We start from the raw sequence: 25,023 nt of genomic DNA, 5'->3' as shown, positions 1-25,023 counted from the left end.
TTTACTTTCTCATGTTTAATACGTGGGCAGGCTTGGTCCCTTTATAGCAGGGACTCAGCCCAAATTTGTCATGGAACTGAAATTCCCAGCTGTGCCCTGCTCGCCCTACAGCTGAAGTTACTCAGTCCTGTAGAATCACCTCGCGCGGTGGTGTGCGACAGTTCACACTCCCACACTGAGGCACCCAAGAGGAAAGGAGCTGAAGCCGATATGAAAAAGACCAGGAGCAATTTTTATCTTGGATGACAAACGTAGAAAAGTCAGAAGGTGGCTCCAATCCAATACAGTGCCTGCGTTGAGTGTTTTACAATCGTCTGGTATCAGCAGAGAGACACGAGTGTCCACTGGAGGGCGGCAGAGAGATAAGGCAACGTACAGAAGGCGGAGGATCTGGAAGAAGGCTTACTCCATTCCCCTCCTTTCGGGTCTCTGACCCTGTGCTTTCTCTTTCCCCCTCCTTGCGTTGAAAAAAAAGTCATACTTCAACACAACAAACTTGGCAGGTGATGCTTTGCTTCCGGAGTGTTAGAGCAACTCCTACAAATGCACAGGTGGTACGATCTGAAAAAGAGAAAAGTGCTAGATTTGTTTCGGTTGTTTTTATGTTTGCCTTTCACCTTGGGATGTAACATTGCTGCTGTGCTTCACCTCCTAGTCCAAGTGTGGGATTCTCTCCACATAGTACAGCCTTACCTTTTGGCTGTTATTCTGCTTTTTTTAGCTTTTCTTTTCGTGGCACAATTAATCTGCGAATGTAAGGCAACACCAATAATAAGGTGAAGACCACCACATGGCCGAAGAAATAAATAGACCTGTACACCTGTAAAGAGAAAGGCGGAGTTAAGGATCAGCAAGCAGCTTTGAGCCAAGAACATATGAGAAGGCATGGAGGGAAAAGGACTGGTTGCATGGGTTGTCTGTTTGTGGCTATTAAATACCTTCATCCATTTGTCCCAGGTGAAAAGGCAAAATGGCACCAGAGAGTAACCCATAAACATCCAGTGGTTAGCCTGCTGCAGCACGTAGAAGATGGGCTGCAAGGCAGTGATGGAGGCCAACGCGCTTAGAGAAGGACTGTCCCGAACAAGATTTATGACCTAATTTAAAGAAAAAACAGAATTTTCCTCAGTTGGATATCCTATGGCTATATATGCAGGCTCTGGGGCCAAAGTATCTATCCAGCTGTGTAAAATGAATTTTAGTAAGCAGTTAGCCTAAAAAAGGTAGCTAAGTACCTCATCCTGCTCAAAGTTTTAATTAAAAAAAGAAAAGTTTAAATATGGAATATTGTTCTCTCAGTACTGGGAGATTTAGCAGAGGCATTCAGCTCATGTGCTTGTCCTCCAATCTTTACAGCTGCCAAGCATTTCATACTCATATGCCTCTAGTCATATGCCAAGTTCTCTACTTTTCTTCCTGTCAGCTTCTCCAATAAATTTATGGCTTGCCTGCGCAGAAGCCAGCAACCTACTGAACTCTTGAGAACAGAACCGTATCATGTTTGAACACCAATTCAAAAGTGAGCAGCTATTTTTCATATTTAATCCAAGAAAGCCTTCAGCGTGGCAGTTTCCAGACTCACGGGGGCCACCCCAGTCTGGTAAGTCAGACAAAGCGCACCTGTCTTTCGATGATGACTATAACCAACTCCATTTGAAAGCACACCAGGTAGCCAGAGTGCAGCCCGTGCCAAATGGCCAGGAAGAGCAGGGTCAGTGCCTGTGACAGCAGTTTGTTACCCAGGAACTTCAGACGCTTGAAGATGTAGCTAGAGCAGAAAAGAAACAAAGTGCTTCTAGTTTATTGTCTGTCCTCCCCTCTCCACGTCAGAGTTGCAGGGCCCAGGGGACTGTACGTCTTTGCACACCCTGTGGTGACAGAACGGCAAGACAGCTCCCCTTACCAGGGCAAAATGTACCTCAGCCCTTGTCTTAAAGAAATCCCAGCTAATGGGGAGAAGTGGTTCATCCGACAACGCACACAGAAATGAAGGTATTTTACAATTCAGTTGTGTCCCACACGTGCCGAACCAAAACCCGGTTGAGTCATTGCATAGGGAGCATCAAGAGGCATGATGTGGGAACCAGCTGTTAGAGCAGCTCTGCAGGTGTTTGACCAGGCAGGCCGAAGGGCTCGCTGTAGTCCCGTTCTAGCCTCTGCCCTCCTGCTGCCATCAACTGCTTGCCTATATTAATGAACTGCCCTTTTAGATTGAATGAAAAGATCTAACCCAGTAACCTGTTTCAAATGGGACGGCAGCAAAACGTGGAAGAAAGAGTGTAAGAACTGAAAACTGGCAGATTCTTCCTCTAGTGCTCCTTCTCAGCCTAGGACCTTGGTCCTGTTGACAGACGTTACGGATACATTACAGAAGGGGAAATTTGTCCTGCTCACCGGGCCACCCAAGCATTGGTGTTGATGTTGAAAGACGCAATGGTCCCTGTGAACAAAGGCGTTGTCTCATACAGCCAGACCTTCATGTTGGCACAGGCATCCCACAAAGGCTTTCCGTTCTGGTCCTTCCCATTGTACCCCAGACCAACAAGGATGCAGACACCTTCCTATGGAAAAAGATTCACAAGGAAGATGAGAGGAAAACATTGCCCCTTTTTTTTTGGAAAGGCAGAGCTGGGGAAGCTGTGTTGAGTGGAGAGACACCACTGCAGATGGAACAAATGGATTAAAAACTGCCTGCTTTTTAGTTAGCTAGCCTTCACTAACTTAAAGCAAGCTAAACTGACCTGCACTGATCACATATTTGGCGCTAAGTCCAAGAGCGTACTAAGTAGCTGCAAAAGTGCTACCTTTGTTCATTTGTCTTTTGTTTCTGGAATGACATCTAGACTCACCGTAACAAGCCAGCAGGTTACGTATTTGTAGAGTATAATTTTGCCCCAGATCAATATGTAACCACAACGGAACCAGAAAGGCTTCTCCTGCAGAGATAAGAGTGAAACAGAATAAAAGTTAAAAATGGACTTGAGTGGCAATAATGAGACAAGGTAGGTGAGATCTCATCACTGTCTTTCATTTTAATTTGATGTATGTGTTGAGACTGCTACGTGGACTGGACTGTCAGGCTGCTGGCTTATACTGACACAGAAACACTGACAATCTGCAGGTAGGAATTACTTAAGAGTTTTCTAAGAACCTCAAAGATTCTGGTAAGCCTTGCAAGTTACTCTAGTGAAGTTCTTTGCATGTAATGGTTCAATGGAAGGTCGTGTGTACAAGATACCTATGTTAGGTTTCCAAAAACAACAGTAGCATCTAAGATTAATTCTCTATTTGTAAAAGTTTTCATTTGGTTCAGGTCAGCTTAAAGCATTCCTGTTCTGCATCAAATGGAATCCACAGGACAGGCAGTAAAGCCAAATCAGTTGTGGAAAGGCTTATCACTAGCTGCTGACTTAGCCTATTTTTAAATTGAGGCAAAACTAAAAAAAAAAATCCACTCTTGTAGATCCAGTGCCCACCAAAGAAGTGGAATTCTTCCACACCCCAGAACTGCCAAATGAATACGTACCATATAATCATCTGAGATGAGATATTCATCAGAGATGTACAGGCTTGACAAGGTATAGGTTACTAGAAACAAGAGACCCAAACTCAGGCGCTTGAGAGCAGGCACAAAACTGAGAAAGAAAAATACGAAGGTCAAAGAAAAGCCTTGGAAAGAGATCTTCAAACTCATAATTTTAAAAACAGAAGTGGAGGTAGGGGAGATAGCGATAGGGAGTCACCACATTCCACTGCAGCAGATGCCTCCGTTTGGACGCTGGGATGCTAACATTACCAGGTTGGGACCGAGTCTGTGCTACAGATGTCAAATGGTTGTTGTCGTTCATGCCCTGGAACAACACTAGGACATTACGCAGAGAGTTATGAGCAACTTCTGAAAGACTGCCTTGTCTTATACATCACTTTTGATCACAGTACTGCAGTGTCCAGGTAAGAAGGCACTCTGCTGCAGGGAACATGTGAGGATTCAGCGTTCTGGGATCTTAGGAAGGTGAGGAGCTAAGTGGCTTTTTATTACCTATTGGGTCTCTGGCCTGGAACGTCAGTCATCTCACCCCTTGCCAGTTTCTGATAGTCTGTCATGGAGAACTGAGGCCCCACCATGAAGGCACCATAGAAATAGGAGAATCCTGAGACCTCCAGCAAGGTAGGAACTCCCCGGACAGCAAATCGCCGCTGCTCAGGGGTCAGGAACTCCTGCACCAAAGGGAGTGGCATTAACATCATCCTAGGGGATCTCATACTAGCTCTGGATGTTATGTTCTCAGCCTGCCTCCTTAATGGTCTCAGTTCTTGCTCTTCATGTATATGGAACTTTCCACTTCGTACTTCACGTCCATTCCTCTCCCCAGCCCTCTCTATCCCCACCCCCTCTAACTAGCAACAAGATCCAATGGTTGAGACCAGTTGCACAGATCTCTGTTCCCAAATAAGCTCAAAACATGGAAGAGATCTATTGACATGCATCCTTGCCAGCACAGCAGGCATAGTAAAAGCACTGTATCTGACCTATTCCAGTCCCTGACTGCAATCGCATGTACTCTCCCAAGACCTTATCGTCCTACAATTCCTACTTCTTGATGCAAGAAATAATTGTCTTTAAATACTTCAGGCTTCAGCTTAGGAAATTTCAGCTCAGCCTTGCTTTCTTGCAGTCAGCAGTGATTCCATGGATGCTAAAGACTGGGTCAGGCCCCAAACTGGAGATGGGGAATGCAGATACTTGAAGTAGGATTAAGAGACTGTAGCAAGTGTTCTGCCCTCTCCCACACATTGTGCTGTGCAACTTCTCTCACTGTTTCATCTGCTCCAAAAACAGGGCCCTAACAAATGGTAAAGGGCAACCATTCGCAAGGATATGGTAAGATTAAACAAAGGAAAAGAAGATGGGAACTGAGATCCAGTGCTGATGGTCTGCAAGTTAAAGAGCATTGGGAATCAGGAATCTAAAGCAAGAGATTTGGGGGAAGAAGATGGTGAGGAATTTGGAAGGGGACAGAATAATATTCTGACATGATTGAAACAACTTTTGCCCATCTCTAATCACTACTGTCTCTGTTCCAAATTATTTCTTTCCACTCCAAAATTTAGTGCCCTCAGACACTCAGAGATGCTCCCCTCCCAGCTATGGCTTTTACCAAACAATGAATGCAGCTTGCTAACTCACATCCTTTGAACTTGATTTTCTGACCTCTAGCTCACTGGAATGGCACAGAAGAGGGAAGGAGGAATGAAGGAGAAATGATGTCTTACTCACCGGATCTCTTCCTCCATCATAGTAATCGATGGCCAGACCTAGAGGTGAAAAACAATTATTTGAAGCCCTGGGATGGGCTGATTGGGCTGAAAAAGCAGTCCTCTCTTCCCTGAGGCACGGCTTGCAGAGTGCAAGAGATAGGAAGGAGATGTCACTCACCAATCAACTTGAGCGTCAAGACACAATGTGGCATTGTCCACTTGATGTCATAATGCTCTGTGGCTGTGAAGTAATATCCAGCCATAAGGTATGTCTGAAAGAAACCATTGTTTGGGTTATTCAAACTAATTCCTCCAGCTGGTTTTGATCTGTCTCCACTTTTCCACCCACAGTTGCTACTGGGACGTGCAAAACTGAACAGAGGGCTCCTTTCTACAAACCGATGCAGTAAGAAAGAGAGTTTTACCATCTGAAAGATGAACGTGGTGAAGACGGCAGTGATTGTGCGACCCATAAGTCTCAGTATGAGGAACTGGATTAGGACACATAGCAGGGAGTGAAAGAACTGCATCCCTGTGGAAGGGGGAAAGAGAGAGAGAAATGAAGTAGAAATAACATTTTCCCGTTGTAAGTCAGTCCTCCCAAACTGTAGCATGCCCTGGGCCAGGCAGCTCTCTCTTCCCAAACTCATCTTACCAAAATTGAAGTAAGCAATTGAGAGTCCTGTGAACACATTGTAGAGATGAATGAGGTAGGTCTCCTTCTGGAAGAGGAAATAGCGCTGGAACAAGGCAAAAGGATATCCTAAGTAGAGGAGAAAAAAAAAGATGAGAGAGTTGTAAATTAGTGTAGACAAGCATTTGTAACGGTCCAGATTATGGCTTTCTTGAACACATTATTAGGAACGCGTACTTTACATAGATACATCATCAACACAGGTCACAGTATACATCCCTGATACTGTATTTCCATCTCGGGGTATAGATGCCAGATGACTTACTCTTTATATTATAGAGAAGAAAATACTTTAATAGGAATGTTATTATATTAAAGTTGACATTGAAGTGCAAGAAATTCCAGGATTACAGTTTCTGGCCTCATTCAATACATGAGATGGAAAATGCTGAAATACATGAATCAGACTTTAGTCTCCTATTCATTTCCAAATTCTGTGATAAATACAGTGAATGTGGCAAGAAGCTAGATTAAAGAAAAAAAAAAAAAGGAAGGGGGGGAATTTTATGGTTAACATCATTACATTGTCCTAAAAATTCAAACCCTTCTCCCACCTCAGTGAGTTCTTACATGATGCTGACCAACTTTAACCCCAGAGTTCCCCAAATGACCTCCAGTAGTACACTCTTTCTTTTCTAACTCTCTAACTTCAGATTTGCATCTGATTTGTGAAGTACTAGGCACACAAAGCTGTAACTAAAATCCACACGGACTACGCATGTAGTAGTTTTGAAAAAATCAAAGTCAGGAGCATGTCATATGGAACAGCTAAGATAAGTGGAAGGAGTTTTTTCCTTGCATTTTCTGCATGTTAGCTCGCAGTCTAATTTAGGAATGCCTCCAGATTATTCATCTGTGGCTTTAGTGAGAAGCAAACACTTGTGAAGCACTCTGGTAGTAGAGTGAGAAGTAAATTAAATTCTGTCGTCTAGGTGAGGTTCATGTAGCATGCAATAAACATTGCCACATATTAGACAATAAATATATTATGTTTTAATACATATTGACACAGGAAGCGTTGTCCATCTCATGAGTATGTGAAGTCTGTTCACACAATTAGTGTTTCTAAAGGCATGTGCACAATGAGCTGAATTGGGATAGCAGAAGCAACTTTAATTCTAGTATTTCATACCATTACTTTACTTTGCAAGCTTGTGTTCTTTTATCCTGATTTAAAACAAAACTAAAAAAAATCTTCTACCAAAAAGAAAAGGAAATTCATCACATATATGCCACAATACTGGCATTCACACTGCTTAGTAGCCTAGCTGAAATCTGCAGCAGTGGATAGATCTCTGCTACTTGCCCTAATAGAGTAATAGTAGCAGTAGGCAGTCATGTTTTATATGGAGCAGTAATAAAAGGTGATGAAATGCACATTTTGCCAAGAATTGTTTGATGGATGAAAGGTTTCCAATAAGGAAGGCCAAATCTAGTCACTACTGTGAGAGGAAAGGAGAAACTCTGTCACATTATGTAAAATACACATATTGCAGCCTGTCAGCCCTAACGGGGTGAGGCGTGACTGGAGCCATTTCAAGGTCCTTTCTGTCCCCCTAAATCCCTTGGGAGGGAGTCTCAGAGTTTGGGAGTTTTTGGGCTCCTTTCTAGATCCCGGACAGAGGCATGCTCTACTGAGCCCAGGTGTGTACCTGCTGCTTCTTGAAACTGAGCTGCTGCTCCCCATTTCCTCAGCCTCTTGCCACCCCTCTTTCAGTCTTCCCTGCCCCCTCGTTCCTGTTCCTTCCTCCGTTTGTGTCCTGCGCCGATTTCCATGCCACAGGCTGCTTTCTCGGTCTGAGCGGCCGGCCAGCCCCACATACCACAGCCCTTCAGCCGCAGAGCCTGGCAACCTCGCTCCTGCACGCTCACCCAGCTTGCTCTTCCCTTCCGCAGCGGCGGCTCCAAATCCCCCCACAAATTGTCTTACCCAAACCGTCCCTTTCCCTTCCTGCTCCGACACCAGAATCAGAGGTACGTGCCTCTGCTTCCCCGAACGCCAGCTGAGGGAGAAAGGGAATCGGCAAAGAGAGGTCATCACACGGGCTCTCTGGGGATACAGGAGTAACTCAAAGAATTACAGCAATTACAGCAATTCACATGATTTTTTTTTTTTTTCCCAAAAGTACGTAGTATTGTCTATTAGCCTTATACACAGAAACATATAGGCGGGGATTCTTTTTTCACATGTTAATTTTCCTGCTGAAGTTTAATAAACGTATTAACAACTGACAACAGATTTGTGAAATGGAAAGTGGTAAAAAAAATATAAAGTGTTACCACCAGTTTAGATCAAAAGTTAAAATACTGAGGTTTACCACGGAAAAATGTTTCCCCCTTTTGAGCAAGGGGGAGAAAGATCAGATCAGAAATATAGGCAAAGCACAATTTATTGCTGTTCATTGACACTTATGGTTTTAAAACCACATTTTCAAGGATTTCCTACTCACTCAAAAATCAGTACAACCTTGCAAAACATTCCACTTTCATCAGAAAAAAAAATCCTTTTTTTGGCTCCAGCCATTGCTGTAGACAGAATTAAATTACAATGTACCTCAAGTTTCTAAAAGCCAGAAATTTTACCTATTTTCTCCCATCCCCAATAGTGTTCCTACTCTTTAAAAGACCTGTCTCACTTGTCACATGTACTCCTTTTTAGCTCTACACAGGAGATCGTATCGTGCTTTGGGTAATGCTGGTCTGAAGAAAGAATTATGAGCCCTTGCAAATGGAGAGCTACTAGTATGCACAGCATATATGTTTTTAGAAAGCCACAAATTTAAATCTTGTACTACGTGGGTGCCGTTCCAATTCAAACGTCACAATGTCAGCCTAAATTCTTCTGATATCCAGAGCAACCTGCTAGTACTCTGGACTGCAATTTAGTTATAGTTTTGCTACACACAAGGTAATTTTCTCAGTTTCACAACTGCGCCCGTTCCACACTGCAGATATAAACTTTAACCCCCAAATGGCAGTGGGTACTGAATATCAATGGCCATCCTGCTGAGGCCTGTGCATCTCTGAACACTCGTAAACTATCTATTAAATAACGAGCTTTTCCTACCGATAACAATGGCAGTACTCCCGCTCCACTACAGTGTTCTTGGAGCAGCCTGAATTAGCACAGCAAAAGCAGGAGAACGGTTTTTGAAGTTACCGTGGCCACCTGGCAAGCTTGCTGTCACATTTGGATACGCCAGCGGCAGGATGCCGCGCTGCTTTGCTTTTGCCATTCAGAAGCAAGAGGACTGGAGCCCCCGCTCCTTGCTGCCAAGGGACCCTGCACAGCAGCTCCCAGTCTGCCAAACTCCGCTTTCACAGCTCCCTCGGGCAGAGCCGACCGAGGCAGGAAACCAGCTGTAACACTCCTGGAGAAAACAGAAGGTGACCTCCTGATCCGAGGTAATTCTCCTTCTCTACGCACCATGGAGTTGAAAAGCAGTCTGCACGCAGAGTTGATTTTTGCCTCTAGATAGACTTTCTATAGAAGGGAACTAGCAATTGATATAAAAGGGACAAATTAGCCGACACATGCTGCTGATGATAAATTCCTCCTTTTTTTTTTTTAAACTTCACAGGAACAAGAGGATGACCTCTGGTTAAGAGAACCCCGGCACTGGAAGGAAAGGACAAGGTCAGCTTGGGAGAGCAATGGGCCACTGCACAACGCCCAGGTTGTCCACAGATACAAGAATCTAATTGAGCAAAAGAAGTAAATGATCAAGAGGCTGGATTAGGCAGGAGGAAAGTTCTACTAATTCCAAGCAAAAATAGCGCTGTCAAGTTCGCCATCTTCTGGAATGGGTGATTAAGATGCCTGTCTTTTTCCAGAGATAAAGCCGCAAATAAGAACATCAGAAACATTCTTTTCATCTCTGCTCCCTTTATTTCCTCTTTTATATGCGTTAGCTTCGTTTCATCTTCAAGAGAGCAGATCAGACTATTTTTCCTCTTCTCCCTTTTGCTGATCAGTTAACTCCACCTTTGTTAACATCTAGCAGATCAATTGTCTCCATTTTCTTAAAAGAATGCTAAAACTAAAAGGAAGGGGACAACAGGAAAAAGGCATGTTAAAATATAAGCCTTACCTAATATTTTGACTTCAAAAGTATTCTCTTTTTCTGTCTATAATACTGCAAAAGTCCCACACCTTGTTTAACACTGAGTACATATACATGAGTATTTTAATTCAGCTCAGGAGTGTACTTTTGAAGTCCACTTACGGTCCTTTAGTTTGCACAGCAGAACCATCTCAAAGCGTGTGAACAGGACGCTCTTCAGACGAAACTGAACTGAAAATGCACTCCAATGGGTGCTCAGTCCGTAGGACCGGACTGAAGCAAATCCAAAGTAAATGCCCAAAACCCATGTAATGAGGACATCAGGTACTGCACACAAACTAGTCTGCTCTACAGATCTGCTCCTACTGTGCCATTTTACTTGCTAATGTAGACACAGTCAGGGTGTAGCATTATGCAGCTCCTCTTTTTTTTTTTTAATTATTTAAGGAATAAGATGTATTTGAAGTTAAGAGTTTAAAAAAGGCAGCACATGAGTGCTCTGTGACAGAGCTGGTTTTAGCATCTGTGACAGGATGGTGCTGCCTCTTACAACTTCTCCCATCTCTTACCCATTAAAACCAGTTGTTTGCCTCCCCTTCAGTAAGGTTCTTACTTGGTTGACCAGCTGGGGACTTGATTTGGGATAAGTTATCCGCTATGGGTGACCAGAGGGAGAATTTCACTGAGCCTAAAAATCTTCAGGATGCAGAGAGCAGGAATAAGCAGAGGATGTAAAAAAATTGGTGAGAGGTAGAAGAGGAGGAGATAAGACCACTTGCAAGCAAAGCAGCTGGTTTCTGGCACCTATTCAGTAGGAACGTGTTACTTTCTGCAGGTCACTGCTATGTCTGTAGATGAAGGAACGCTTCCCAAGCGCTTTTCCTGGCACGTCTGGGCAGATCAGCAGGGTCAGTTCTGGCTCAGGGCTGTAAACAGTATGTTGGCCCCGCTCCATATTATCCAGCAGAACACGCCTGGTAGCTTGCAAGCCACTGTGTAACAGTGTGGTAAATATCTTTAATTCTTTGGGATCATACAGCCACACAAGAAATAACATCAACCTGAAGTCTTAAATACACAGTGCCACAAGGCCTTCTGTACCCTGGCTTACACTTTGAGTGGTGACAGCGGGAAAGAAGTGTCTCCTCTCATGGGAAGACAAGAGCAGCAGCACAGAAACCCTTCTCTCTCCTTCGCACCGCTGGAGGGGCTCCCTCCCTTTCTCCTCCGAGAGGCTAGGACAGCATTGGTTCAGCCTGCTTACTCCAGCAACCGGAAAGTAACTCTGCACGTTCGGAACTGAGACCATTGGTGTCTTCCATGCTAATCTAAAGACAGTTTCTCCTGGGGGAACACTGGGCCCTGAACCTACTGAAGAATGCAAGGCAGAGTACATCTCTCAAAAGACATTTTCATATGGTTGACAGACACTAGTGTACTAGACATACAATAATTTTTTAAATGACAGGGTCTGGAACTATGGTTTAAGTATTACTGCTGTTGATAATATTGCCAAATTGCAGCCTAATTTCTTCAAAGGTCGTTTATGCAAATTTTCACATACAGGAAGTCCAAAGTAAGTTTTTAATCTTGTACAATCTGAGTAATGGACTCTATTCTAGCTGTATGCTTTGCTTCAAAATTGCAGGGTGTATAAAAGGTGTCTCTGATTTCAATACAAAGCTGTGACTAAAATCCCCACAATGTACTCAGCACTGTGCTGTAACAGTCTTCATTTGTTCACTGAGAAAACGTGTTGTCCTTTAGGACTACTCCAATTTTTGTTCTTAGTTGCTCTTCCTTCCTCCTTTCTCCTTCTCCCCTGTATTTATTTTTTTTCAGTAGTGGCAGAATGTTAACAGTGTTAAATAACCTCTTTTGGTTATTTCAGATCATGACTAAGTGAACACCCTTATTCTGAATCAGGAAAGTCCATTCAGACTATTTTTTCAATAATAATTCAGCTTTCTCCGGAAATTAATGTAAGAAGTTGCAAAGTCTTTTGCGATTCTTCCTCTTTTGCAGAAGGCTATTTTTACCAGTTTCTGATGATCTCCTGAACAGTGAAACTCTAGAAACAGTTGTCGCAGTAGAACTGCACAGTGTAGATGGTAAACTGCATCACAGAGGGAGAAATAAGCAATGACTTTTCAATCCATCTTTGGAACAGAGTATTGCGCTTCATCCTCATGGTCTTGTTCTGAAATAATTCAGCAGTATTAGCTGCAGCCAACAAAAATAATTTTCTTCCTGAGTTTATGCAAACATCTGAAATGGAGGAAGTGAAGGAAAACCCTATCTTGCCTGTCCTATTGCCATTTCCAGCTTTTAGAAATGCCTTTCATTTATACCCCATGCCATCCTATGAAGTGGTCACCAGCGCTAGTTGCATTACCAACAGGCTTAAGGCTTTCAGTCACATTAAAAGGATTGTAAGCTAAGCTGCAATTAAATGAACATTTCTTTTCATGTTAGTGCTGGGTTAAGGAACTCTTCTCACTCTCCTTTCACGCTGCTCTGGAGTGGTGCTCGGCACTTCCTTTTAATGTAATGGTATAATGCTTTACCACCCATCCAGCAGGAAAGCTGGAGTCAATCCCCTCTGCCTGAGTGGTTCAACCTACATGACCTGCAGGAGCACCAAACTAGAGGCGAGGCTGTTTTGCATGCCTTTAAGCCTTCCGTCTGAAGTTATGCTTTCAATTGCATGTAATTATGAGATACAGAGCGAGAGAGAAAGGACAAGGAAACATGCAGCTCTAGCCTCCTGGTTTGGTAGACATTCCAGGTATGCAGGGAAAGAGATGTGAGTGGATTCCCAGTCCCTGATTCCCAGACTTTTAATACAAATGATAAAGATCCATTAAAACTTTATGCAAAATAGACAGTGGCCTACATCAGGAAGGGACACCGTGCCGTCTCAGTGGCTTAGTATCAACATTGTATGTAGAACGTTTGTAACGACACATGAATCTCGGACTTACTGAACCTACTGACTCTAGTGGGCATCTCTTCTTATCGTTAAGATGATAATTATCTGCTGTTCATTTCAAAGAAGTAAGTGGCTTTGCTCACCCATAGGACACCAAGCAGGAAACAGCCTCCAATGTCATGTTCTACCTTATTGCTACTAAGAAGGAAGAAGGAACTCTGAGAGTATGTTCAAGGTGCGTTCTGCAAAGGCATCACTCTACTGTATGCATCTGCCTCCACACACGCTTTCTAACACCTTTTCTGCATCAGTACTTGTTAGACTAGTCCCTTGGTTGGTTCAGTTGACTAACCTGGTAGTAAACTATCTGCTTTTTCTGGTTTAGGTTTCTGTCAGGCAAGTAAATTCAATCAGATCGTAATTAAAGCACCAGAGACAAATGTGGGAGAAAGGAAAGCAGAACTTTTCCCGCTCAGCTGTGGGGAGCTGCCAGATTAATTCACACTGACTTATGTGCATGTCCTGTATAGGTTTCCTATTACTTTTTTCTTTATAGAAGAAGTTTGTTTTAACTAACTAAGTTAAGTTCAAAATGATAGTCAGTTCAATCCCCTTGATGTGAAGAATGTTTTGGTTCAGTTTGATCTTACATGTTGTAGATTAAATCAGGCAGAAATAAGTCTGCTCCAGACTACAGTTATGAAGTGACACAACTTTTCTTGCATCCTTTTTTAAAAATTATACTTTTAGGTAGCCAAAGGAACTTTATTTTGACAGATCACACAGTAGCAGCTGTATCCCTTCAAATACGCTTTTAGGTTCAGAGAAAAGCTTGTATTTCCTATCTGCTAGGTGACTACACCACCAAAAGCTTTCAAAACCCAAAGTTTCATTGGGCATCTGCAGACAGCAGATGTAGACAGCATGTATACATACATTTGAATTAATGTTTTGGGAGCTATAACTTCTCCCTCAATTGTTAGCCCACATCGTAACTCTAGCCCTGCCTTAACCATTTTACATGTGACTTACCTATCTCACGTTTAGATAAGCACAAGCAGCACGTGTTTTGCAACACACTTCGCATTGCAAGTGGAGCACAGCACAACATCCCAGGTCTTCTGGCCACTTAGCTAGCAGGCTTTGCTCACCCCACCTGGTAGCCCTGCGATGACATGCCACTCCCGCATAGTTCCATGATTGCTGCAGACACTAATAATGTCTCTTGGCAGACAGCTCCCTGCACTCGCACAGGGCGACGTCTCAGAGGGGTTGCGGAGATTCCTAAGCGTACCCCCCTCCCGACACAGCCTCATGGGGAATTCGATGCACGTGCAGCACCTGGCACTCGCGCAAAGACAGCGGAACAACTGCAAACGAAGTTCTTGCGCCCAAAACAAGTGCTCACGACACAGACCCAAACGGGGCTCGTTTCGCAGCACACCGAGTGCCGGCACCACGGCGGCTGTCCCCGCAGGTCCCAAAGCCAGGCTCTCCCCCTCGCCCCCGGACGCGGGGTGCCTGCACCCCTTTCACAGGCAACTTGCCAGGCCGCACCCCCACCTCCCCACGGGGAAACCCACCGGCTCGCCCGCCCCGCTTCAGAGCCGGTTCCCCCTCTCCTCCGGTGTCGCGCCGGGCTCCCACCCCGACAGCTGCTGCCAGACACGTCCCGAACTCCCCGCCGCGCCGCGGCACAAGCCGGGCGCAGCCATCCTCCGCCGGTCGGGCCGGGCCGGGCCGGGCCGGGGCGGGGCGAGGCGGGGCCGGTGGCGGCGGGGGGGGGGCTCGCCCGCCGGCTCCGCGCGCACACGTGGCCTGGCACGGCGGCGCCGACACAGGTGCGGCTCCGCGCCGGCAAGGCGCTGCCCGGCCCTGGCCCTCGCACGGCACGGCACGGCGGCGGAGCGGCGGGGTGGCCCGGCCCCAAGCGGGCGGAGCGCCCTGCCCGGGGCGCCAGACCCGTCACCCCCGGCCACCGCCCCCTCTGCCCTCCCTTACCCATCAGGATGGACACGATGAGGCGCAGCGCCTGCTCCGACGAGCCCAGGGCCTCTGCCAGCCGGGCCAGGCCCCAGCCGGACCCCGCCACCGCCATCTTCTCCCCCGGCCGCCCCGCCGGCCGGTCGCTCCTCGAACCCGGCAGCGGCACCAGCCACCGCGGCCCCCGCACCGCTCACGGCCCCCTCCGCGCCCATTGGCTGCGCCGGGCCGGCCACGCCCCTACGGCGTCTCCGATTGGACAACCGTTGGCAGCGGGGCAGGGCCCTGCGCTCACTAAGGCAAAGGTTACCCCGCGAGTGGGCGGTGCCGCGGGGCTGTCCCCGCTAGCCAATGATTGGAGAAAGCGCTTCCGAGGGCGGGGCTCAGTCCGGGCGGTGGGGGGGTGGGGCCAAGCAGGCGAGGCGGAGCCCGCCTCCCCATTGGCTGTGGCGGGACAGGAGAGAGCCGGGCAGGGAGGGGCAGGGGATGGGGCGGGGCAGGGGTTATTCGCGGGCATGAGGCGCGCGGGTAGGGCGGTGCGGGAGCAACGGTCGTGCGAGAGGGGCAGGGGCACGGGCACGGGCAGGGCCCGGGTCTCGGTCTCGGTCTCGGTCTCGGTCTCGGTCTCGGTCTCGGTCTCGGTCTCGATCTCGGCTTATGGCTCTGCTGGCTGTGGACGAGGCACACTAGTGAGCCTCCCCAGTGCTGCCGGGTCCCACCACCCTAGTGGCACCTGGAGGACAGACTGTCGGTGCTTGGCTCTTGTGGCCCGGGGGGACCCGCTTCCCATACCAGACATTACGGCAGCACCTCGCCCTGTCCCTGTGGCACCCAGCTCTTTGTAGTCGCTGGGTGCCTCTGCCTACACAGCCTCCTCATAACTCATCTGTTGGAGGACCTTGTCCTAGGTGTGTCACTTCATGCAGACATCCATGAATGCACCTCAAGTTCTCATCCTCAGCAAAAGCTTCAGGTGCAATGGATGTGATCTTCTTCCCCTTGGCTGTGTTACCGTTTTCCTCCTGTGTAATTCAGGTGGGCAGTATTGCCCAAACTTAGCTGGAGGGGCAAACACAGACTCACACAAAGGTTTATATGAAAAGGGTCTTCTGGAGGTCTCTGATCCAAAGCCCTGCTCACAAGCAGGACTCCAAAGCTGGATCAGGTTGCTCAGGGCGTTGCCCGGGCAATTGCTGTACATTTTCATGGGTGGAGAGCTCCCAGCCTCCCTGGACGCCTGAGCCAGTGCTGAATCATGCTTTGGGGGAAGTATTTTTGTCCAGGTTATACTGTGAATTGCCTCTGTTGCAAGTTATGCCCATTGCCTCTTATCCTCTTATCCTTATCCTTATGACTCCATCCTCTTTATAACCACCCTTTAGGCAGTAGGACCTATTAGATCCCATTCCTTGTCAAATCCGACTGGGAGAGGGACTGACTGGCAACATGCCCACATAGACCTCATTTACTTTGGAGACCAGGCTAAAAACCTTGCCCTCCCTTGCCCTTCTCTTTTCCAGGCTAATCAAATCCAGATTCCGCAGTATCAATGCTCTAATCACCTATCCAGTGGTCCTCCACTGGGCTCCTTCCAGTTTGTTCACAGCTCTCTTGCGCGGGGGAGCCCATAATGGACTCAGCGTACCAAATACAACTTTATCTGTGCCATACAGAGGGAAATAATCACTCTTCTCCACCTGCTGACTATGCTGTCATTCGTTGCTGCCCAGCGTGCTGTTAGCTTTCACTGCTACAAGGGTGCATCGTGGGCTGTGGTGTGCCAGGATCCCCAGGATCTTTTCTGCTGAGCTGCTCCTTAGCCCATTGTCTCCCAGCCTGTGCTGGCGCGTAGATTACTCCACCTTAGGTGCAGCTCTGACCATGAGGTTATGGTGTAGCTGTGGGGTGGCTCACCTGCTGGGAACAGGCCTTGGTGGGCATGGGTTTCACTTTAAATGGTGTGTTTTTTCTCCTATCTTCCTTTCCCTGCCCCATGGAGGCAAAGGCACAGATCCAGAGAAGGAAGAGTGGAAATTAGAAAGGCAAAAGCCCAGCTAGAACTCAACCTGGCCACTGTCGTGAGAGACAACAAAAAATGCTTTTACGAGTATATTAATGACGAAAGGAGAGCCAAGGAGAATCTCCATCTTCTATTGGATGTGGGGGGGAACGTTGCCACTAAGGATAAGGCTGAGGTACTTAACGCCTTCTTTGCCTCAGTCTTTAATAGTCAGTCCAGTTATCCTCAGGGTACTCAGCCCCCTGAGCTGGAAGACAGGGACGGTGAGCAGGATAAACCCCCCATAATCCAAGAGGAAGCAGTTAACGACCTGCTACACCACCTGGACGCCCACAAGTCTATGGGGCCGGATGGGATCCACCCGAGGGTACTGAGGGAGCTGGCGGAGGAGCTTGCCAAGCCGCTCTCCTTCATTTATCAGCAGTCCTGGTTAACTGGGGAGGTCCCGGATGACTGGAGGCTCACCAATGTGACGCCCGTCTACAAGAAGGGCTGGAAGGAGGATCCGGGGAACTACAGGCCCGTCAGCCTGACCTCGGTAACAGGGAAGATTATGGAGGGGTTCGTTTTGAGGGTGCTCACGAGCCATGTCCGGGACAACCAGGGGATCAGGCCCAGCCAGCATGGTTTCATGGAAGGCAGGTCCTGTTTGACCAACCCGATCTCCTTCTATGACCAGGTGACCCGCCTAGTGGATGAGGGAAAGGCAGTGGATGTGGTCTACCTGGACTTCAGTAAAGCCTTTGACACTGTCTCCCACGGCATTCTCCTAGAGAAGCTGGCGGCTCACGGCTTAGACAGGTGCACTCTTCGCTGGGTAAAAAACTGGCTGGACGGCCGAGCCCAGAGAGTTGTGGTGAACGGAGTTAAATCCAGCTGGCGACCGGTCACGAGCGGTGTTCCCCAGGGCTCAGTTTTGGGGCCGGTCCTGTTCAATATCTTTATCAACGATCTGGACGAGGGGATTGAGTGCTCCCTCAGTAAGTTTGCAGACGACACCAAGTTGGGCGGGAGTGTTGATCTGCTGGAGGGTAGGAAGGCTCTGCAGAGGGACCTGGAGAGGCTGGATCGATGGGCTGAGGCCAATTGTATGAGGTTCAACAAGGCCAAGTGCCAGGTCCCGCACTTGGGTCACAACAGCCCCATGCAACGCTACAGGCTTGGGGAAGAGTGGCTGGAAAGCTGCCCAGAGGAAAAGGACCTGGAGGTGCTGATTGACAGCTGACTGAACATGAGCCGGCAGCGTGCCCAGGTGGCCAAGAAGGCCAATGGCATCCTGGCCTGTATCAGAAACAGTGTGGCCAGCAGGAGCAGGGAGGTGATCGTGCCCCTGTACTCGGCACTGGTGAGGCCGCCGCACCTCAAATACTGTGTTCAGTTTTGGGCCCCTCACTACAAGAAGGACATTGAGGTGCTGGAGCGTGTCCAGAGGAGGGCAACGAAGGTGGTGAAGGGCCTGGAGCACAAGTCTTATGAGGAGCGGCTGAGGGAACTGGGGTTGTTTAGTCTGGAGGAGGCTGAGGGGAGACCTCATCGCGCTCTACAACTACCTGAAAGGAGGTTGTAGTGAGGTGGGTGTTGGTCTCTTCTCCCAAGTAACCAGCGATAGGACGAGAGGAAATGGCCTCAAGTTGCGCCAAGGGAGGTTTAGACTGGACATTAGGAGAAATTACTGAAAGAGTGGTCAGGCCTTGGAACAGGCTGCCCAAGGAAGTGGTTGAGTCACCATCCCTGGAAGTATTTAAAAGACGTGTAGATGAGGCGCTTAGGGACATGGTTTAGTGGGCATGGTGGTGTTGGGTTGACGGTTGGACTCGATGATCTTAGAGGTCTTTTCCAACCTTAATGATTCTATGATTCTATGATTCTAAGAGGAAATAGTCTTGAAAGAGCAGGTTTCCCTGCACATTGGGCAGTGCAGCAGAAGATGGAGAGAGTGCAGAAAGTAGAATAGATAAGGAATGAGAAGAATGAAGGAATGGTTTGACAGAAACCTCACAAAGTTCAGAAAAACAAATATACCCGACATAACGTGTGGCTTAACGTGGGGCTAAGGAAGAACTGAGCCAGAGTCACTTCAGAGGTCCATAGTGAAACAGTGAGAAGCAATGGTCTCAAGCTGCCACAAAAGAAATTTCAATTGGACCGAAGGGTGAGTTCACCATGGGAACAAGTGCTTAGAGAGGCTGGGAAATCTTCAGCCTTGGAGATGTTCAGAAGATGCCTGGACAAGGCCCCAGGGCTCATAGAAGGTGAGAAAAATGGAAATGAAGAGTAATCAGTGCATGAAGAAGGGGAGATCTTGGCCTTGACCTCCAGAAATCCCCTGAAGGCAGTGTAAGGTGTGGAATGGCAGGCCAAGATGGTTAGTAGGGGTTTAAAAACCCTCCTGGATAGCTGACTCCATCAGGTTAGACTTTACAAATAGGTTACTGTATTTGTTCACCCTAACTGGTCACTGTTTGCCAAACTTTTTGCAAAGTCTGAGGACTGACTGAATATCAATCTGTCATTTCCATGTTCAGTTGGGTGTTTATGGTGTTTAGGCCAGTTTCCTAAGTAAATGAGGCCTATGTGAGCATGCTGACTCTCTGTCCCTGCCCCAGTCATGTTTGACAGGGAATGGGCATCTCAAACTTCTATGTTTGTAGAAGTTTCATGAAAATGGAGAGCCAGATTGGAGAGAGGCCTGTTGGCATCACCACTGAAGGAATCCACGCCATAATCAAGCTTCCTCCCATGTTTGATACAATTAAATTATCCCACAGATTTAACACTTCTGGGGTTATAACCTCTTAAAGTCTCTATCCTGCTCGACTATGCTGTTGTCTGACAGGGGATCATTGTTATAATTTTATTAAAAGTCCATGAATGAGTTAAAAAGTGATGAGAACATTTGTGTAAGAAAGATCCACTGAGGTCATGTAAACACTAAGATACAGATATAACTTCTGGCTCTACGCTTTAGATAGCCAAAAATGCGAGAATATACCAGGGAAATATCACCATACACTTGCCTCCTTCCTTAAACCGCCACATCTGGCTTCCCCTCCCCTCATCCTTCCCTTTCTCTTCTCATCCCCTTTCTATAAAAACTTAGATGATGACTGGAGGATTACTTAGATTCTGTGAGCAACGGCCTTGCTTTGAAGGTCAGACTGTAACCCGGCACCAACTACACCACTGTTGCTGTGGCCACTAGTACCCTGTTGGGCTTGCGACGAGGGCTTACAGCGTTGGGCTTAGCTTTCCACATGCGCCGGTACATCTCCTGCCCAAGTAGACCTCTGTCTCCTGGCAGATGCAGACTCCTTCTGCTTTTGAAAAGGCAAGGCGCTCCGTCTGGTTTTGGAGGCCTCATTTGTAGCAGCAAAAATGGCTTTGGACCACAGTCTTTCTCAAGTGGTGTCCTCCCGTAGACCTTCAGCAGTCCATCCAAAACTGAACCGAGATCGCAGAAAAAGGGAGAGTTAGAGGCTGTGTGCTGGGTTGGACAAACTTCTGTCTAGGTCCTTTGTGTTCTGGAATAGCTCAGGAAAAAAACCCGTGAAACACTCCTTTTGTGCACGGAGTAACTTACTTGAAATGTCCACTGTTCGTAAAATAAATTTTAAAAATACTGTAGTATTTAAATACACTTCTGGTCAGTTAGCTACGTGTATAGTGAAACGGAATGCATATGAACTTTTAGATTTATTTCATTCTGTAATTTACTGTTGTCAGAGAAGGGTTTCAGAAGCAGCATCTGCTCCTGAGATTGCCTAACAGTTTCCATTGCGAGATTCTGTTTTCAGTTGCCTGAAATGTTGCTATATTTGACCTGTTTAGATTAAATGCTAGATAGCCACTTTGGATCAGAGCATAGTAGCTGTTTTTGAGACTCAGATCATGATGAGTACCATTATTTTTCAGTAGTATTATTTTTTTTAATGATCAGGGCAGTGCTATGCTTGGGAGGAGGGGGTATAACCAAAAACCTTTCTTTACTGTCCTGAAGATATACTGTGGTTTCATGACATTACACAGGTATTAGTGTGAAACTTAAAGTTCACATGAGCTCAGTGTGGCAATAAGGAATGTAGCTGCTAAAGCTTCTGCAAATTAATTTTTATTGACTGTGTTCAAGTGGTTCATGGAGCTTTCCCACAGACCACAGCTGCACAAAACCCCAGATGGTTCTTCAAGAGCTCTTGCAGGATTTTCCTTCCAGGACCATTTCTTCTGCGCTGAGGAAGTGAAACAGGAATCTTGTGCCCTGCGTTCCCAGTGCCTGTTCTCCCAGGCAGGCATAGGAGCCTATCCTGACTGAAATGGCCACGAGAGAGGAGCAGGCTACTAGGGGGCAAGGTGATTATCTGGAGAGTGGGTGGGACTGCAGTTTCGGGTTCAACACTGACGGGGAGGAAGATACTGGAAAAGCAAGAGTCAGAATAAAGTTAAATCAGACTGAAGTCTGCAGCTGGGAATCACTGAGCCAAGGGAAGAGCAGAGGGAGGGTGAGGAGAGAAATAACCACTAGCAGGAGATGGAATATGGAGGGAGAAGGGTGACTGCTTGGAAAAACAGGCAGGGGAAGACAGGAAAATAAGTTTTCCTTAGAAGGATGAATAGGAGGCCTTGGAGCCAGTCGGGAAAAAAATCAGGAATGGGTGAATGACAAACAGGAGAGAGTCAGAGAAACTGGGACTCGGGGGACGTTTGAGACAGGGAGGGAACGGTATGCTTGAAAACAATTCACCTTTTGCGTGTGGAAATTACTGCACAAATAAATGTGATCTCAGAGCCTCTTTTTCAGACATCCCTGGTTCCGTTCCCCGGCCCCCCTCCACGAAATCGGGGAGTTGCAGTTCGTGTCCCCTGTTTACGGTGGGTGAGCTCAGGGAGCGCAGCATCAGGAACGCCACCCCGGTGACATCCATTTTGTCATCGGGAGGCCGGGCGGGAACGCCCCCCAGGGCCGGGGCTCTTCGCCGGCTCCGCGGGGCCGGCCGGTCTCTGCTGCCGCCTCTCGGTGCCGCCGGGAGCGGCTGCGGCGGGCGGCCCTCGGCGTGGCGCTGGGCCTCCGCCGTTAGCTTTAGGCTGGGGGAAGGGGGCAGGAGACGCTCGTCACCCGTGGCGTGGCAGCTCTGCCCCGGCTGACAGGGGGCAGAGAAAGCTCGAGCATCTTGTCACTCCCGCCGGCCCACGCTAGCCGTCTCCTGGAAGTTACTGGTCCTGCTGCAGAAACGTCGCAGTTCCTCTCACAGCAGCAGCCCCGCCACTGCAGTTTACAGCCTTGTGGTTTAAAGCAAGCCAAAGTATTTAGGAACATTTCACTCTAATAGATGAAACTCTAAACTGGTCCTCTGCAGCCACTGGTTCACCACTGGTGAAGCCATGCATGCGGTGAGGATGGAAATCCCTAGGAAGGTCGTGGCAGAACCCGGGCTGGTTATCCCATGGTGGGCTATCTCCAGCTGTCAGAGCACCACACCCACGGTGAAAAGGCCTCAGGTGCAAACAAGACTATAGGGCTTCTGTTTCATAGGAAAGGTGGTGCATCGCCTGTGCAGGCATCGTCTGTGCTTAACAGTCACGGGCGCTTGAAGCTACATCCGGGGTATAGAGGAAGAGAATCCAGAAGGGAAGAGGCATCTCAGTGTGGTACAGTGCATGGAGCAGAATGGTCCCAAGTTTTACTGGGAGGCTGTGGGAGCTTTGCATTCAGACTCGGTGCGGAAGGGAGTAAGAGAGGTGGACAGACTCTGGTACAGTATGCAGAGGTAGAAATCAGTGGGTTGTACCGAGCAGTTCTGAGCCAGCACAGGTTTTCCTGGGGCTTACCCAAGGCTCTGAATTTAACCAGTGACAACAAAACCAGCCTGTGAGGTGGGGAAGTGTGGTGTGCAAGAAACCCACTGAATCCTCTTATTGGCAGAAAGGGAAACAGGCAACTTACTGCCGAGTTCTTGGTGGATCAAGGATATTTTACTTGCTACTTACATATCCTTGATTCCCTGCTGATGGATTTCACCTAGTTAGTGTTATGTTTTCTCTTTTAGTATTTACTCCCTTTGTTTTATAGAATCATAGAATCATAGAATCATTAAGGTTGGAAAAGACCTCTAAGATCATCAAGTCCAACCGTCAACCCAACACCACCATGCCCACTAAACCATGTCCCTAAGCGCCTCATCTACACGTCTTTTAAATACTTCCAGGGATGGTGACTCAACCACTTCCTTGGGCAGCCTGTTCCAAGGCCTGACCACTCTTTCAGTAAAGAAATTTCTCCTAATGTCCAGTCTAAACCTCCCTTGGCGCAACTTGAGGCCATTTCCTCTCGTCCTATCGCTGGTTACTTGGGAGAAGAGACCAACACCCACCTCGCTACAACCTCCTTTCAGGTAGTTGTAGAGCGCGATGAGGTCTCCCCTCAGCCTCCTCTTCTCCAGACTAAACAACCCCAGTTCCCTCAGCCGCTCCTCATAAGACTTCTGCTCCAGGCCCTTCAGCAGCTTCGTTGCCCTTCTCATGCACTTCTTCTTATGCACTGACTCAGTGTTTCAAGATGGGAAAGTGTGTTTTTTTGTAAGAACTTGGGAAAAGCTTTTTTTCTCCCAACTTCCTAGGGGAAGACAAGCCAGTCAAGCCTGTTTTAGATGGTAATTTTATGAAAACTGGAACACTACTGCTCTTCATAACATCTGGCAGAAAGGTTACAGCTACGCAGCTCTGAGTCATCTTAAGAAAAAGTTTGTCTTACACAATTTGGGAAAAGTAGTATGTGGTCACGTAATTTAGGAATTTGAGAGAATGCATGTGCCTCTGAGCAGAATTATATTGCATTGGTAAAGTTAATGTTATCATTTATTTACCTTAATGGCATGATTTTGCCTCTTTTAAATTATTAGTTTAATATAATTTCTGACATAGTTTTAGTGAATTGTAAAATATATTACCTAGCTGTTTCATCTTATGAATTGTGAAAACAATACAGATCTAGGCAAATGCAATCAAATGCTGTATGTGTATTCAATGTAAATATGTACATCAATATCACTGGTCTTCTGCATAAATAGTTAGCATTATGCAGATATGTGCCCATATAAAATGCAGGTACCTTTTTATTTAACTATATTTTTCTTAATTAATAGGTATATGTCTTTTAAAGAATTATTAATACTCACACACATATTAATTTACCACTGCTACAGACAAGCTGAGTCAGGTTAATATGAAAATATACAATTCCCTTGCGATGAAATGACATGCATAATATATCAACCGACATTAATTTTACTTCTGCCATGCCCATTTTAAAATATGATTGTGACTTAAAGAGTCACTGGAAGGGTCTTTACTTTGCCCAGTTCGGAAGAGAAAACATCTCTCTATGATTTGTTGTGTATCTTTCATCACTGTTTTCCTGGTTCTCAAAATTCCAGTTAGAAACATCATTCTGTGCTCCCAGGAGACATCAGAAGTGAGATGACACGCTTCTTTCTCTATCCATTCTCAGTTTGACAAAGAAAACAGACTAGACGTGTTCTTCAAGTAAAGCCTTTATCCTGATTACAATGAAGTCAGTTATGATTCATCTGTAGGTGTTTCTCTCCCTTGACAATATAAAGGAGTCTTTCAACTGGGCTTTGCTAACACACTTTACCTATGGCCTGTTGAAACTTGAATCATTTTTTTTCCTGGCCAAAACAAGATCTGGAGTGTGCTGTGCTGACTGTAAAGGGTAGAGGTTGTAATAGAGTTTTACATTTTCATTTCTAGTTTGGTCCTGGTATAGCTGGTTTGTGAGGAGGAGGGGTTTTCTAGAGTATTAGTGACAGGTCTTTTAGCTTGTATGGTGGTATTTTGGTCTTGGCTTGTGGGCACTGGCTGGATTAAGGGTCCTACCTGGCATAAGTCTTGAAACTCCTTTCCGTAAGAGTCTTAGATCTAACTTGCTTCAGAGGTAAGTCTGATGAACAGTTGCTCTTACATGAAGTTCACTTGGTAAATAAAGAGGTAGTTGTAAGTTCTTACTTCCAGGAGTGTTCCCATAACAAAAACCAGCAAAACAATGCACTCTTACTCC

General features: G+C 46.8%; 1 protein-coding gene across 1 annotated transcript; it reads right to left on the bottom strand.

The window, feature by feature from the left end:
- Positions 1 to 211: 211 nt before the first annotated feature.
- LPCAT3 (lysophosphatidylcholine acyltransferase 3) lies at positions 212 to 15,147 on the bottom strand. Its single transcript, XM_075164584.1, is given in 14 exon segments — positions 212 to 561; positions 694 to 820; positions 939 to 1,097; positions 1,621 to 1,768; positions 2,395 to 2,561; positions 2,850 to 2,936; positions 3,527 to 3,635; positions 4,040 to 4,218; positions 5,279 to 5,316; positions 5,438 to 5,531; positions 5,685 to 5,791; positions 5,915 to 6,022; positions 14,951 to 15,104; positions 15,106 to 15,147. Coding segments are annotated over 13 exon segments (1,509 nt in total). The 3' UTR covers positions 212 to 561; positions 694 to 703.
- Positions 15,148 to 25,023: the final 9,876 nt, after the last annotated feature.

Source organism: Calonectris borealis, chromosome 1 (genome assembly GCF_964195595.1).
Source record: "Calonectris borealis chromosome 1, bCalBor7.hap1.2, whole genome shotgun sequence".
NCBI lineage: Eukaryota > Metazoa > Chordata > Aves > Procellariiformes > Procellariidae > Calonectris > Calonectris borealis.
This window is presented reverse-complemented; position numbering and strand designations above follow the sequence as displayed.